Source organism: Arvicola amphibius, chromosome 6 (assembly GCF_903992535.2).
Source record: "Arvicola amphibius chromosome 6, mArvAmp1.2, whole genome shotgun sequence".
Lineage (NCBI taxonomy): Eukaryota > Metazoa > Chordata > Mammalia > Rodentia > Cricetidae > Arvicola > Arvicola amphibius.
In genome coordinates, this window is record NC_052052.2 from 140795130 (window position 1) to 140811995 (window position 16866).

General features: G+C 46.3%; 1 protein-coding gene across 1 annotated transcript in view; it reads left to right on the top strand.

Moving 5' to 3' along the window:
- LOC119816945 (phosphatase and actin regulator 1) overlaps positions 1-16866 on the top strand; it is a 257454-nt gene that overhangs the window by 234979 nt on the left and 5609 nt on the right. Inside the window, exons 9-10 of the mRNA XM_038334047.1 lie at positions 8022-8077; positions 13019-13080. Coding sequence (XP_038189975.1) covers positions 8022-8077; positions 13019-13080 — 118 coding nt within the window. The remainder of the gene's footprint in view (positions 1-8021; positions 8078-13018; positions 13081-16866) is intronic.

Here is a 16866-nt window from a genome sequence, read left to right on the forward strand (position 1 = left end):
TTATAGCTCACAGTCCATCGTGAAGGTAAGTTGAGGCAGGAACTTATGCAGAGACTGTAGTGGGATGCTGCTTACTGACTTGCTTATCATGGCTTGCTCAGCCTTCTTTCTTATAGTACCCAGGACTGCTTTCCCAGTGGTGGTCACACCCACAGGGGGATGGACCCTTCTATATCAATCATTAATTTTTTTTTTTAAAAAAAAAAGAGTACCTCATAGACTTGCCTACAGGAAATTGAATGGAGGCAATCTCTCAGCTAAGAGCCCCTCTTCCAGATGTCAAGTTGACAAAAATATAAAGCCCTAACCAGCACACTGTATATCTGATGGACTGGGATGCAGCTCGGTGGGAGCATGTGTCCTCAGCATGCACAGGCCCTGGGCTGCATCCACACACAGAGAGAAAGATAAACATCTGCACCTGCCTTCTACGTTGGCCTTCATCTTGACCAGCTGTGTTAACAACAGCCTTGTGACCCCGGGGACGGTGCTGCATACTTTTAATCCCAGCATTTAGGAGGCAGAGGTAGGTGGATTTCTGCAAGTCCATGGCTACCCTGGTGTATACAGCAAGTTCTAGGGCAGCCAGGGCTACTAGAGAGACCCTGTCTCAAAAACAAAACCAAACCAAAGAACAGCCATGCTTAAATGAGCATGTTCTATATGTATCTCCGTTAGCTATTTTAATTTCTGTTAGCGTGGCACCTGTCTACCTATTGATGTGGGGCTGTGTCTAGTGGCCCTTATAACACTGGAAGCATCCACTGTGCAGGCTGTCAAGCTTTCTTGCTGTTCTGTTCTGTTTTCCACAGGTTTGATGCCTAATAACAAACACAGCTCTATCCTTATTCCAGAACGAGTTTCCACTCAGCACCATTGGCGTTGCTACAGTGTTTCTCCTGGTAATTGTCTCAGAGTACAATATAGGGCCTCACCCTGGGGTCATGGCTCCCAGAACAGAAGCCAAAAAATACCCTCTTAACTGCAACCTATTTAATCTCTTCAAGTGAGGGGGCCTTTTCCTAGTTGCCAAAAATACTTGGAGCTTTATCCTTGTTTGTTGAAAGAGTCTTTTGGTCCTCCCATCACTCTCCACAGCAGGTAGCCTCCATGTTGCTATGCTAGGCACTCGGATGCAGAAGGTATAGTCAAGGACATGACTGGCTGGCTCGTGTCCCAGCTGATGGTAGTGGGTGATGGGAGCAGGCGACGAGCAGGCGACGAAGCACGGTACCTGTCCATCTTCACATCTGCCCTCCCTCTCACTGGTAGCCAGCGTGACAGAAGGACAATGTGAGAGAAAACTGAGAAAGACACTGGGTGCAATGCTAGTAAGAGTTACTGGGCTAAGCCGGGGAGATGTTCCAATGTGTAAAAGCCCCTGCTGTGTGTGCCAGGCAACCTGACTCCAATCCTGGGAGCCCAGAGTGTAAGGAGAGAGCCAAGTCCTGATAGCCGTCCTCCAACCTGCACTCCTGGGCCACGACAACATGCCTGTGCACTCACACACACATATCACACATACACTAGGAATATGACGATGCTAAATAAAGTTACATGTTTGCCTCATTTGCTGAGAGAAAAGGCAAAGAGGAATGGGTGCTCTCAAGAATAATTCTTATTATAATAACAGGAGTTGGAAGAAGAAGGCGGGAGGCTTCTGAAAGCAAAGGGAAGAAAGTAGCTGCACAGGAGCCTGTGTCAGACGTGTCAGGTGACAGAGAAAGGTAGAGTGAGGCCACAGGATGAGGCGATGAAGTCATCAATGACCTTACTAAGAGCTGATGCAATAGAATAGGATCCCTCAATGGTTTGCCATCCCGATTGCTTTATAGTCAAGAAATTTGCATGCAATCCCAGGTATATTGGCATATGAGATTAGTATACAAGTCATTTATTGGTAATCATAAGGAAATATATTTCAAAACAACCCTTCCATGGGCATATAATTTACCATTTATCTAAAAAGAAGCAAATTTGCGTGCTAACGAGATGGGTGTGCTTGTCTATCTGATATAATAGAATCGAGAGGGTGTGATTGATTGGATGTTACATGCTAAAGGATGATGATGGGAAATATTGGAAGTTTTATTGTCTGCCAGGAAACACTATGTTTCTATAAGAGCAGAGAACGTCGTGTGTGTTGCAGAAAGACACTGCAGCTTGCAGCATGCTCCAGTGCCGATCCTAAGCTAATGTGTTTCGGGCCGTGTTTGTTGACATTGAGAGGTGTAGCATGGTGCACACTGTGACATGTGTGTATCATGTATGCGAAGGCAAGGCTGCGGTGGTGATAGAGGATCAACAGGTGTGAGCACTGACAGAGACACCTCGTGTTCATTATGCATTTGTTTTGGTTTTATTTGGTTTTTTTGTTTTGTTTTGTTTTGTTTGCATGGTGGAGGTGGGGGAGTCTTTCAAGACAGACTTTCTCTGTGTAGCCCTGCCCATCCTGGACTAAGCTGACCTCAAACTCAGAGATTCCTCTCTCTCTGCCTCCCCAGTACTGGGATTAAAGGCGTGTGCCACATGCCCACATTTGATTTTCAATCTGTTTCTGATCATTGCATAATGGATGCGACAGTTCAGAAACCTTTACTGCTGCCATGTTTTCAAGACCCCTGCATTCAGTTAAGAAGATCTGCAATAACAGAACAGATTTCTCGGCATTGGTCCTGCCACGCTTTGGACTGGATAACTTTGTGGGTGGGCTTACCTATGCATTGTGGGATATTTAGCATCAGTATGGCCTTCTTCTAACAGATACCAAGAGCGGCTGCCAATCATGGCAACCAGAAATAACTTCAAAAATGTGCGCTGAGAGGTAGAATCGCCCCGGTTGAGAACCAGTGTGGTAGAGGGCTGTGGACTGAAGCTGAGCCGTGGATAGGTTGTGGCGGCATCAAGTCAGGACCACCTTTTCAGGAGGCCTCTGGCAGCCAAGAGCAACTAGGTGGTGGGAGCTGGAAGGGGACTTAGGACAGCTTCTATGGTGGTTGTTTTGTTCTGTTTCATTTCTAAAGAAGAGCACATCTGTTCATCCTACAGAAAGAACTAGAAAAGATGTGGGACGGTCATGGAGCAGCCCCCTTTCAGGTTACTCATAAGCATCTCTAGCTGTGGACTTCAGGCTTCACAGATGCCATGAGAAATATTGAGAAGTTCTTTACTCTAAAATGAGGGGCCCGAGAGTTAAAGGGATGACTCAGCAGTTAAGAGCACTGGCTGCCCTTGCTGGTTCAGTTCCCAGCACCCACATGATGGCTTATTAGTGCCTATTAACTCCAATCCAGAGCTTCTGGTGCCCTCTTCTGGCCTCCTTGGGCACTGTAGGCACATGGATCACACATTTTCAGACAAGATACTTGTTCTCAGAAATAAATGAAAATAAATAAAATGCTCAGTGTTATAGCATATGATCAACATCCACGAGGCCCTGGAGTTGACTCTGTGCACCTAATATAAGAGTGTATATGTACTCATGTACGTACACATGTGTATCTTAGGCTCCAAATGGCCACAGAGCATCAGACTGTAAGCACAGGGCTCTGCTAGGCAGGGGGTGCCCTTGTGGAGCAGCTCGTCTCCTGTACCTAGGAAGCCAGCACAGAGGTGAATAACGCACATACATCCCCTGGCACAGAGGTTAGACTCTGGGGTGGGGGGAGGCAGAGGAAAAGGCAGGCAATAATGGGAAGTAATAGCAGGCAGCAGGTGCAGGACACGATAGAGACATCTTCGCCAGAAGGATGGGAAACACGTGGTACCACTTAAGGTTTACTTTAGGGATCGTTGTTAATGACATAGGCAAGGAGAAGAAGAAAGAAGGTTGTTGCTGTAACTTCAGGAGTTCTGAACGGAGCCAAGAGGGTAGATACACATAAAGATGGGAAGGGGAGATTTTTGTCCAGTGACCAGATTATGAATATATCACAGACACCGTTCTAATGCTGTCCTGTCAAACAGGCATGAAGTGATCAGATCTGCTTCCTTAGGGTTCAGAAGCATTATGTCTGGGCTAAGCAAGAGTGAACCGCCTCTTGCAACCAGGAGAGATGCTGGTGGGCTGCTTTTGCACAGTGGTGAGGTCAAAAGAGAGAGGTGGAAGGTGAAGGATTGGTGTTTGAGCAGCTATTGTTTTCATCCGGGTGTTCATCCCCTCCAACACTCAGGCCAAGACTGAAGCCCCAAAGTCATATGTTAGAGGCATTTGGAGACGGCACCTTGGACAGGGATTGAGATTAGATGAGGCCACGAGAGTGAAGTTCCCATGAAGGTATAAGTGGCTTCATAGGAAGAGAAAGAAAGACTGAAGGTAGCAGATTGCTCTGTTTGGCCATGGGATGCCCTCCCTGTACACATGCCATGGCCCTGCAGGAAGGTCCTCACCAGAGGCTGGACAGATCCTGCTGATAGGATACCCCAGAGCTGTGAACTAAGTAAGCATTTGTATAATTTACCCAGCCTGAGATCCAAATCGTAACAACAGTAAACAAGGCGGCCATGACAGGTGAAGCTCAGAGGGAATGGTCCTGGATCCTGAGTGGTTAGCTGCCCAGGGATAGGATGTAAGGCTATTTGGAGGGCAGTTTGTCCACAGAGAGTGTAGATGAATTATTTTCTGGGTGCCCTTTATGTGTGGTGAGCTGTCAAGTACAAGAAGACAATTGGAAGATGTCAGGAACTCAGAAGTGTGGCAGGAAGGGGTCCTCAGCATATAAACAAGGGTTGTGTGGCAACATCAGGATGAACGAATCTATGTTAAATAGTTATTAAATGAGTAAATATAGGGTGTTAGTGTTGACCAATACCAGGTAGACAATGCCTCCGCCATCATAGAACCAACCCATGGAGGAAGGAGATGGAATTTAGCACTTCTCCCGGATGCCCCTGTGCCATCTCCATTTGCTCAGCCTTCCATTGCTGTGGAGTGGATGTGACCTGACCCTGTCCCCAGAAAGTTGGTTTGTGTGCTAGAAGCTCCATGTAGCCCTGCTGGGTGGTGGTGAAGGTTTTAAGAACAGGAGCCTACTGCAAGATGCTTAGGTAGGACCCAGGCTTAGGGACTTCAGTTCTCCTGGGACCTTAATCAGTTCCCACAAGACTGAGTTCTTTCAAACAGAGAGCTTCTGAGCTTTGAGTTTCTCTGGCTTCCTGATTCTGCATGTGATCTTGTCCACATGCATTCATTCCCATCATTCCTATGGAATCACGCGACCTGTGCTTACCGCCTCCGAAGCTGTGAGCTAAGTAAACTCCTTTTCATTAATAAAATACCTAACCTCTGGTATTTTATTATAGTAGCGGCATTAGGAAACGCTGTCACTTCTGTCTGGGGAGGAAAGAACTCACCTCTGCAGTCTCCTTGGCTTCCTTCCCATTCTTTCTTTCCACCTGACTGGAAATGTTGTGCTGAGAACTAGTAGCTAACACTGAGATGTTGCAAGGTCAAAAAAAAATTATTTATGGCCAGGCCAAACTTGCAATCTGGCTGGTAGTGGTTATGGTGCACGCCTTTAATCCCAGCACTCAAGAGGCAGAGGCAGGCGGATCTCTGTGAGCTCGAGGCTAGCCTGGTCTACAAGAGCTAGTTCCAGGACAGGCTCCAAAGCTACAGAGAAACCCTGTCTCCAAAAAAAAAAGAAAAAAAAAACCCACAAGAATTTACACTTAATCAAAAAAGACTAAGCACAGTTTAAAAATTAAGCATAAAAGCATGAACTGGTTTACTTAGTTCTCTTTAAGAATTTCCTATTTGTAACTGAAACTGTAAGGAGGTTTTATGAGGTACATTATTCAGGTTTAGGGGTGACAGAGGAATGCTGACAGCATTAAACACGAAGATGACAAGCATTTTAGACTGAGTAACTACAATCCATCTATTGTTTTTAACCTTCTTGTTTGAGGTATGTCTTGAAAATTAAAATATTGTCACTATAAGCAATCTTTTTATTACATCTTGTTTACTTGGTGTGTGTATTTGATTAATTTACAAGAGTGGCTTACAGAACCCAGAAACACTATACCTGTGTGGATCAGTCTGTAGTGAGAAGGAAAATGGGATTTGGGTGACAGCTGGATGGAGAGACAGGTCGGGGGAAGGGTCAGAAGGTTCCTTCAGGAGTCCAGCAGCCTGGAAGCTCATTGGATCTCATTGTTAACTTTTCATGAGCTTTAGCCCCCCGATCACGTGGCCATTCTAGTGGCCAGTCCCCTCCAGAGGCTACCTAGGCATCCCACACTGGCTTGTGTCATTAGCATCAAGTCAGGCGTGATCTGAAGGGATTGATTGGGAATATCAAAGATCCAGAGGACTCAGGTCTTCCTTAGTAGGAAATCCCAGGGGTTCAGGTACTCCTTGATAGGAAATAGGATCAGAGACCATATCTCTTTCATAGCATGTTACAGAGATGTTTTCCAGAGAAAAGGGAGTAAGAGATGTGAAATTGTCCCTACAAACTTGAACGCACTTTGGAATACCGTTTCCAGCCGCTTCAAGGGGCTGTCAGGTTCACAGAGAACAAGACTTGAATTTGAAATCGCTAGATGTGGAGTTTCCGCTTGTATTTCACTTGTCAGCCTGAACAGCAATCAGAGCCCCAGACAATGATGTCATTTTTTTGGGACCAGTAGAGCATTGCAGTGAAGACACAGGTGCCATGGTAAGCTATGGACATGCGAGGAAATTGAGGGAGGGGAAAGATTTTAAAGGAAAAAGTGAGGACAGCTTAGTATACTTTCAAATAAGCAGCTTTGGCTAATGCAAGAATAAACAGCAAGGTTGCCCGGCCTAACATTGAATGCACAGTTAGGCAGACATCCTTATAGATATCTGTGGTACCGAGGTTGTAATTTTCGCAGTCTCCATAGCACCCAGCTTGATTTATTTAATTGGTTCACTTGTTGCTAGGGCAAGATCCAAAGCAACTCCATCTTGATCCTGAGAGGTTTCTTACATCCTGGGACTCTTAAAAGACTCCATGCTATAACCATCTTTCCAACTACAGACCTTCGTTTCAAAAAATTGGGGAGTGAGCACAGCTGGACGATTAGAAATGTGTGCTTTTCTGCCCATCGTGTCCCAGTAGAAGACTCCGAGGAGCCTGGAGTTCCTTCCACAATCCTCCTCTCTCACACACCTTATCAAGACCTTGTGGGTGCAGCAGATGTGCAGAATAACTGCAGGGTCGTTCAATACCTGCCAAAAGCTTGGAAAACAAAAATGTCCCTGTTCCCAGTCAGGTCCATTCTGTGTGATGTCTGCCCCTCTCCCCGGAACTTTGTGGAGATGTCCAAGTATGTGGTTCTCCCCTTGTGAGCCATCATTCCCATTCTCGTATAACTTCTGTCACTACCTCTTCCCCGTTTGTCCCTCCTTCTCCACAAGGCACCACTAGAAGTTTCTGCCCCTGCTATGATGCTGCATTCTCTATGACTTAATTATGCACCCGGTAATAAGAGTCATTTCTGTGCCTGTTCATCTGGCATTCTATGTCTAATAAGGCTCTGGTGGAGATGGGTGGAGACAGGAAGAAGAGTAGCCATTGTTCTCCGCAGACAGACACCCTCTCTTGCATGTCCTCCAGGCCACAAGCCTTTGCTCTCCGTGTGCACAAAGGTAGCAAGAAGCAAGCGCTAGCCTGGAGGCAGAGAGAGAAAGGCAAGAGGCCACACAACTGTGCAGTCAAGAGGCTCCGAGGAAAGAAAGGGACTTCTGTGAAGAGGAAAGGCCCTGCTAAGTTTCGGTCTCCTGGCCTGGGGGCACTGGAGGAGCAGGGCTGGGGAGGGGCCTGCAGCCGGAGGGAGGGCAGCTTTGCGTGACCTGACGCAGGGTGCCCTTCCTGGGCTTGAAATTGAGGAACCAAGGAGGTTCTGGCAGCCAGTCAGTTGTCTCAGAGCACAGGATGGACAGAGGACTCCAGCTGCTGACTCTGCCTGATGTTTCTGCTGGGGCCGTGGAGATCACCGACCCCAGAAGGATATGACATGGTCCAAAAAATTTTCCTGGATTTTTTTCGTAGGCGGCTGAGCCAGAGACCCACCGCAGAGGAACTGGAACAGAGGAACATTCTGAAGCGTAAGTTGACTGAGCCCAGGGTGACCAAACACTCAGGGCAGCCTTCCTGCTGGCTGTGTAATGGCTTACCAGGTCTCTCCCTGGGGCCCATGGAGGCGCTGGAAACCTCTCCTGCTGGAAGCCTCATAGAAACCAAGGATGTTTCTACTGAAGAGTTGGGGGCGAGCTATACCTCTGACCTCTGGGTTATGGGTTAGGAATTCCCAGGCTAAAACCAGAGCCCACCCTGAGCTAAGCTGAAAATCAAACTGAGGCATTCACCAGAAAAAAAGGTGACTTTAAGGAGGGCCAGTGTCACACTTACACCCAAACTGACTTTAAACCAGTGACTGGGGCTTTGATGGCTAGTGTGTGCCAGGGAAATCTGAATGTGAGGCTTGGAAATCAGTTAGTTGGCTGCAGCTGACGGAACTCAGCTCCCTGAGAACCAGCTTTGCAGTGGAAGAAAGCCCTGCCGAGTGAGCATTCAGCCTCTCCTCCTGAGTCTGGCCTAGCCAGAGGCACACTCACATGACGCTCTCACGCACCAAAAACTGGCTGTGAACAGGGGGAAAAATGGGCCCCTTGTTCAGCTCAGGACATAGAGTATATTTAAATTTGTGCAGAGAATCCACTTGGTACTAAAACAATTAAATAATGCGAAATGGTGAAAAGAAGTAGCATTTCCACCAACCCAATATACCTCAGTTCAACAGAAGATATTCGATAATTTCTGTAAATCAAACCACACCCACCAGACCCTTGCTGCTGTCCTTACCTACAGTTTCCTCAACCAACAAATAATATATTTACTTTAATATGTGATTCTTTTTCCCTAGCCCCCCAAAGCCCTTCTAATTTCTCTCCAAAAAGAAAAAAAGAAAAAGAAAAAAGAATTACATATTAGGAAGTATCTTACAGACACGTGCGCACACACGTCACGTGAGACTTTGCTCTAGGCGACTGGATATTTCCACTTCAGCCATTTCATTTCTGATTGTGCTTTTCTACCCCTCCTCTCGATGGTCTTGTGACCTGGCCACCATTCAGTGATTTGCTGCAGGAGGATGTTGCATTTTGCCTGGGAAGCTTGTGACAGGCTCTGCAGCCCCTGTCGGTGCCCAGCTGCTTGTCTGTCTCAGAGTCCAGCATCCTTTCTCCAAGGCAACCATTACCTTCCCAAGCTCAGAGCAGGCTGGTCTCAGGCCGTTTTCCTGGGTCTAGAGTAAGCCTTACAGAACAGTAATGTGCCTAAGGATTGGTGTATAGAATTTTTTTTCTCTTGCATTCATTTAACTGATTAGTGGGGAGGGTGCATGCCATAGCTTTCATGTGGAGGTCAGAGGACAACTTTCCGGAGTCATTCTCTCGCTCCACCAAGTGAGTCCAGGGGACCAAACTCAGACTGCCAGGCTCAGTGACAAGCGCCTGTATGCACTGAACCATCTCGCCAGCCCTAACTTATTTTTAAACCAGTGAGCACTCTCCAAAGTTTCTAAGTTTGCCAGAATATGGTGCCACATACCTGTAATCCCAGCACTCGAAGACCTTGTGTTAAACCGGCAGACTGTAAATTCTAGTCGGCCTAGGCTACATAGCAAGGCCCTGTTTCTAACAGTATTCTTCTGTACAATAGATGGCATAAAACTGTTAGCAACTCTACTGTTGGGCAAGCCTTGGCCCTTAAGATGTTTCCTTTTTGCCCCGTGCAGACATCTGGTCCATTATAAAGTTTTCATTGTTGATGAGAACTGGAAAGGAGAGTAGGGAGCTCTTGATTCCACAAATTAGAAATCAGATAAAAGCTTCCTCCATTCCTCTACTACAGTTGTCCTGAGCTCTGCAACCCAAGCACCACGCCGCTGCACACAGGTTTCTGTAAATACTGTTTCCCTCAGCAGCAGCTGCTGCAGCAGCAGCGAGGCTCAGGGAGAGAGGATCCCCCCAGCTCACATCTGGCTTCCACCTCTGCTTGACCCAGAGCCCAGAACAGTATAACCAGGTACCTAGCCCTGGTTTTGTGTTTGGTTTGTTTGATAGTTTTCTGTGTTACTGTTGCTTCCTCGAGTCTAACCAGTCCAGGGAGCCTAAAGGGAAATACGTGATTGTTCCTGTGTTTTATCAAATGCCTTCTACCTTTTCCTGGTAAAATAGCTACAAATTCAGCCTCTGCCTAACCAAGTTCAAGCGGATTGATCATCTCTTGATTTCAGAGATGGACCTGCTTTCCCTGTGTGTTGGTCCTTTGTCTTTCTAAATTTATTTTCTGTGTTTATTATTTAATCTAATTTTTTGGTTGGTCTTGTTTTTATTGGGGAGAGAGGTGGTTTTCTCTCCTAGTTTTTTTGTTTTTCTCCTGTAGCCCAGGCTAGCTTTAAACTTGGTATATACCCAAGGCTGATTTTGAACCCCTGAATCCCCCTCCTCCACCTTCCAGGTGCTGGGATTGCCTGTGTCACCACATCTCCGACCTACATAATTATTCTATAAGAAATGTCAAGCAGTCTTTGAAAACATTCCCAGATAATCAGTTCTAAAACTTATCTTCTGGGCTTTAAACTGGGAGAGATGCTGGGAGATGTTGGTGGTAGACGCTGGGCTGGGTCTGCAGTTCTACCCTGCCCAGCCTTGTAAAGCAAGCCCTTCCTTTGTTCAGTAGCCAGTGAGGTGAGGCCCCATGTGCATCTGAGCACACAATGAACTCTGGAGAGTGGGCACCATGACGATGACGTCACCAGACTTTTGTGGCCTCTTTTCTTGGTTGCCTAGTGGGATTGCCTTGACATCCTCTGCCTGAGAATTCATGACACTGGGTTGGTAAATGGCTTTGAGCTAATGGTATGGACACCATAGGAGGCAGTTTATGACCCGCACCTCTGAGGGCCTGAGAACCTACTTCAGAGATGAAGGCCCCTGTGCTGTGTCATCTCTGGTACAGAACACCCACCCTCATGGCTCAGAAGGGGCCTGTAGGTCAGGAGTGAGGTCGGACCCAGTAATGGGAAGGAGGACCAGCCTCAAGCAAATTGTGGCAGCAAGAAAAAGCAGAAGTCTGCACTGTTTGAATGGTGAGCTGTATCAGGTGTGGCTGGTGGCTTCTTTGCCTGGGGCTTCCGTGAGTTCTTTTTGGAAACCCAGAATGGTAGCCTACAGGGTCTCTAAGTTTCAACAGGGAGCCCTTGAGCTGTATCTAGGACAGACAGCAAGACTGCCTTCCTTCTGTCCTTTCTCCTCCTGCAAGTATAGCTAGCTGCCTGGGGTCACAGCTACCTCCAAATTGAGTCTGGATAGACTGATTTATACTGAGATGTTAACGGCTGGCTAGTTTCCCAGATTTTATCACAGTAATTTACATTTTTTAAAGAAATATCAGTCTTTGGGTATCCCTTCTTCTGGGTCATGCCATCTGCTTCCCAGTTAATCTGTGATAGGTTAATTCATCCTAAAATAGCAATGGCGATGAGAGATGCTTAGCTAAGAGTGATGTGTGTGTGTGTGTGTTTCAAGGAAACTCTGGGAAGGAAATAGGGTTATGAAATTCAAAAGAAGAGGCTTCGTGGTCAGGTACTGGCACTGTGGCCCATTCCACAGAAGGAAAGGGAATTTTCTGTGCTGTGCATACAAGGTCCTGATACCCACAGGCAGACAGGGACGCAAAATTATACCCTGGGAGTGTCACTCAGGGCCCTTAGTCCTGCTCTGAATTGATGCCATTTGTTGCCAGAAAAAAAGTTGTTGCCAGCTTTAGTCACAGCTGGCTATAACTGTTGCTGACTTCTAGGGTAGCGAGAGGGGAAAGCAGGACTACTAATTACATACTCCCCCACCTCAACTGCTATGCACTGGGATTTCTTTCTCTGAAAGACTTATCCTGTCCTGAGACCTTTAGAAGCCCGAAATGAATGATAACTATGGAGCATAACAGAATCATAAAGTTGCAGAAACATCACTTGACAACCACGATTACAAAATGAGAACACAGGTATCCCGTGCAAACTTAATGGACACCGTGCCCACATCAGCCCATAGTTTACTCTTGCTGATGCTCTCCTCACCCCGGGACCGAGGACCTTACGCCTTCTGTGACACTAGTTGGCATTCACGGTATTTTTCAAATCAGATGGTACCATGTTGATGAATGTGCTTCCACAGAGAACAAGGAGCCCTTCCAAGGCCCAGAAGGTAAATGATGCTCTGTGTATGGTCATTCTGTTAGTTCAGACAGAGTAAACACCCGAATTCTCTGCCTTTCTTCCTAATCTCTTCCCCATACCCTTCCTCTTTAAAGTCTGACGAGTCCATTTTTCATATATCAATCTGGGAACGTTTAGTCTCTGGAATGTATTCCTAAGACACTGCTTCCAAATCCAAATGCAAGCACATATATTCCACACTTTGGCCTCCTCACGGGGGTTCTTTGGACTTCTTGGGAGATTTAAAGAATTAATGAACTTAGGACTTGTGCAAGGTGAGAACTCTGAAGTCAGTGCCAGCAGTCTTTCGGGCTGCTGTTGACTCTGCCCCCATGTCATTCCTGCAGCAGGTGGAGGCATGTCTTCTCTCCTACCCTACAGGGCTCTGGTCACTGGGGCCACACACAATGAGCCCTTTCAGCCTCTTAGAGGCCCTAAGAGGCATGAGGTTTATACCTTTCTCAAGGAAGGCATTCTGAGTCTCCCCAAAATGTCTGTCACTGCCCAGAGTGCACCCACACACCTCCTTGGCTCATAATCACTTGGCTTATCCCAGCATCATCCCTGCCTGGGCTCCAAGCCCATAAGTAAGGAGAATAACAATGAAAAAAAAAAGCCACCAATTTAAAAGGGTGTGTCACTTCAGGCCTAAGGATAGCAGGGAATGGGACCTAAGTGCTTCATCTAGAGCCTGAAAACCTCAGAGGACACTCCTGGGTGTGAGTGACACGATGCAGTCTAATCAGCAGCATCTGCTGTGTGTTTTCAGCTCGGAATGAACAAGAAGAGCAGGAGGAGAAGCGTGAAATCAAGAGGAGGCTGACTCGCAAGGTAAGACAGCTCCCCACATGGGGAGCTACTTTCACCTCTTGGCTTCTGTAGCCATGAGGGCTTTAAAGCCTCTTGACCCAGACTGCTCAGACTCCCTAACATCTTTCTTGTGGATAATGGTCAGCTCAGCTGTAACTCCAGTCCCAAGGGAGCCAGCATCCTCTTCAGGTATCTGTGAGCACCAGAAACACACATGATATATTTGCAGACAAGACGCCCATGAACATAACAGTAAATGAGTAAAAAAAAAAAAAATAAGTTTAAAAAGAAATAGATTGTGTGTATTTTAACCCTACCACACCATTGGAAACTCATTATGCAAATGAGGAGTTCAGTCAAATAAAATTGCCAGGAGGCTGGGTAGTGGCCTTTTGTCCCTACACTAGGGAGGCAGAAGCAGGTGGGGCTCTGTTAAATTCAAGGCCAGCCTGGTCTACCGAGTGAGTTCTAGGACAGTCAGGGATACACAGAGAAGCCCTGTCTCGAAAACCAAAAAAAAGGAAGGAAGGAAGGAAGGAAGGAAAGAAAGAAAGAAAGAAAAAGTTATACTTGGTGTTTTAGTCCTAGCATTTAGGAGGCAGAGGCAGGATGGTCTCTGTGATTTCAAAGCCTGGTCTACATAGTGAGTTCTAGGTCAGCCAAAGTTACACAGTGAGACCCTGTCTCAAAAAGAAAGAAAGAGGGAAATTTAGTTGTTCAGTGTGGGCATGATGACTCAGGCCTGTAATCTGAGCATGCAGAAGGCTGAGATTGCATCAAGTTCAAGGCCAGCCTGAGCTACACATTATGAGTTACTGGCCATTTTGTTTAAAAAAAAAAACCCAAAAACAAAAAAATGTTTCACATGGTAGCTTAAAAATAACATTGTCTTTGCTATAACCAAAGGACACCATGAGCTTTCTTTGTTCCTCTGTTACTACCTGCTGAAATTTGACTGTCTTCTGCTAAGTTCGGCTGGAATTACTGGATCAGGAAACTACCATAATGCCAAAAAAAATACCAAGGAAGTACTGATCCATTCAGTAAAGATGTTTGAAAAGCATTTAAAACTCATACAGCTGGGTTTGGGCTACGTTTTAAATAGAAGATATCGCCATGCTGTAAAGACCCACAGGTCTTCCGAAACATGAGTGGCCTCTTGAAGAAAAAAAAAAAACACATGAATAATAAGCTTGGAACTATTCTTGGGTCCTATTGAAAGTTTAATGAATTGATGGTACACAGGATATAACACTCCCTCCATCTGCCTTGAGTGTTTTCAATCAGCCCCCTGCAGTGCCCTCTTGAGAAAGGGCTACTTAGTCATAACGATGGTGAAGAGACCCATTAAAAATAATTTTAAAGATGTTCATTAGTGACTTTTTCTCCCTGGAAACATTACATAAAGGACAAGATTCGGGGGTCCTGAGAGGCCAGGCCACTTATTCAGGAAGTGATTTATACTTCTCGACACTCTATCTTCCCCAAACCATCCCAAACACTGGTGGCAAGCCAAATGCCAAACTAATTAAAGGAAGGAAGATAAACAAGGGCCTGGATGACGGGGTGTCTGGCTGGCATCACACAAAGAGGGACGAGAATAGGAGCTGAATGACCTCTCTTTGGTCAGTTGCTCTATCTTCAGTCTTTGGTAGAAAGTGTTATTCCTGAGATTCGAGAGAGAAAAACCAGTTCTACAATTCTGAACCAAATTTGAAGCAACCTTTAATTAAGTACTGACCAGGATGGACTCTTATCAGGTCCACTCTGGGATCCCAGGTAGTGGTCCTGATTGACGTTTTGCAGGGGTTTAAAAAGGCAAAACCCACGATTCCCATCAGGTCCAATCAGGGACAAGCTTATATCCTGATATATTTCCTGCCTACATACTTCCTGCCCATGTGTGATCAAGCTTGATCACATCCATTGCAGATGGGTCAAACAAACTTGTCTAGGGGAGGAAAAAAACACAGCTTGCTATTTCCCAGCATTCCAGGCAGTTAATTTATCCTTGGGCAAGGAAAGAGGGCTTTATAGGCTGACTTTGGCCCTTATGCATGGCATGCCTCTTATTATCCCAACATTCTGGGAGTCTGAGACAAGGGCATAGCTGTGAGTTTGAGGCCATCTGGGGTACAATAACAAGTTCTGGACCAACCTGAGCTAGACAGTGAGACCCTGGAGAGAGAGGGAGGGGAGGGGGAGGGAGAGGGAGAGGGAGAGGGAGAGGGAGAGGGAGAGGGAGAGGGAGAGAGAGAGAGAGAGAGAGAGAGAGAGAGAGAGAGAGAGAGAGAGGAGAGAGAGAAACACAACTCCTAGTAGTAGTGGAGTGGACAAGAGTTTTGCTTCCCACACTTCTGTCCCTCAGGATGAAGATGCTCACAACCTTACCCACAAACAGTCCCTAGATTCTACAGTTGACATCATTGTCCCCCTCCCACACCCCTGTTCTCTCTCCACCCCGACTCACCACCCTCTCACTCCCCCACCCATCCACCCCCACCAGGGTAATGGCCCTGTGATTATAGCATTTCCAGTTTCCTGAGACTGCCAAGGAGAGTTAAAAAATGGTGACCTTGACAGCAGGAATGAGTGTTTCAGGAGACTGAGGGAAATGTGGAAACCAGAAATTTACTATTTCCCTGGGTCTGCAGGGCCCTGGTGCCCACCTGTAGGTGGGAAACACACAGCCTGCCCTGGCTCTGGACAAATTTGTTTCCCTGGAGCTTCTATCATCTCAAAACCAGATGCCTCGGCCCTGATTTCCTTAATAAAATTCTATTGAATTTTAATAGACTAGTGAAAAATAAAAAATAAAAAACCCAGAGGCTGGTGTTGATACTAATAGGTCAAGTCATTTTTTAAACTAAATTGAAAACATAAAAATTTATATGCTAGAAATAAATGCCTGTCTCCCCTCTCCAAAAACAAAAGGGAATTAAGAGTAGAGTTGGAGAGATAGCACAGTGAGTGTTCTCTTCCCGTGTGCAAGGCCCTGCATCCATCCAAACCCCACAAACCCCAGGAAAGGGCAGCTTCCTAATCAAAAGCATCATGTATATATAATGGGAGGAAGGGAAGGGGTAAACTTAGGGTTTGGGTTGTATCTCAGTGAATTTGGCTCTCAGCTGGCTCATTTTATGACACTGCTGGCACAGATGGCTAGAAATACTGCTCCTCTTCCGTTCTCCCAATCCACAAAGACTGTATCCTCAACATCTCTAAAGGACCTCATGGTTTGGGTATCAAACATCTTCTGAGCTTGCACACAAAGAATAGAGTTCTGGAAGATTCTGACTAGTACCTGTGCCCACATTCTACCCAAGACCCCCAAGATAGCAATCTGTGCTGTCCTTAATTGTCCCCTCCCAGAACGCGAGCACGATACCATGCTGATTTGACTCAGAGCGAAAGCAACACAGGATTTGGGCATGAAAAGCAGACTCTGTCCTAGAGCCAATCCATCACCCTGTCCTTGAGCTCATCCTTCATCCCTGTCCTTGAGCCCATCCTTTATCCCTGTCCTTGAGCCCAACCTTCATCCCTGTCCTTGAGCCCTTCCTTCATCCCTGTCCTTGAGCCCATCCATCACCCCTTGAGCCCTTCCTTTATCCCTGTCCTTGAGCCCATCCTTCATCCCTGTCCTTGAGCCCTTCCTTTATCCCTGTCCTTGAGCCCATCCTTTATCCCTTTCCTTGAGCCCATCCATCATCAGGTCTTCTCTCCTCTCCAGATTCTGCTGTTAGACAGGCAACTGGTAAATGCTAGATCATTATTTCTTTTATTTATTCATTTACTTTTTTGAAT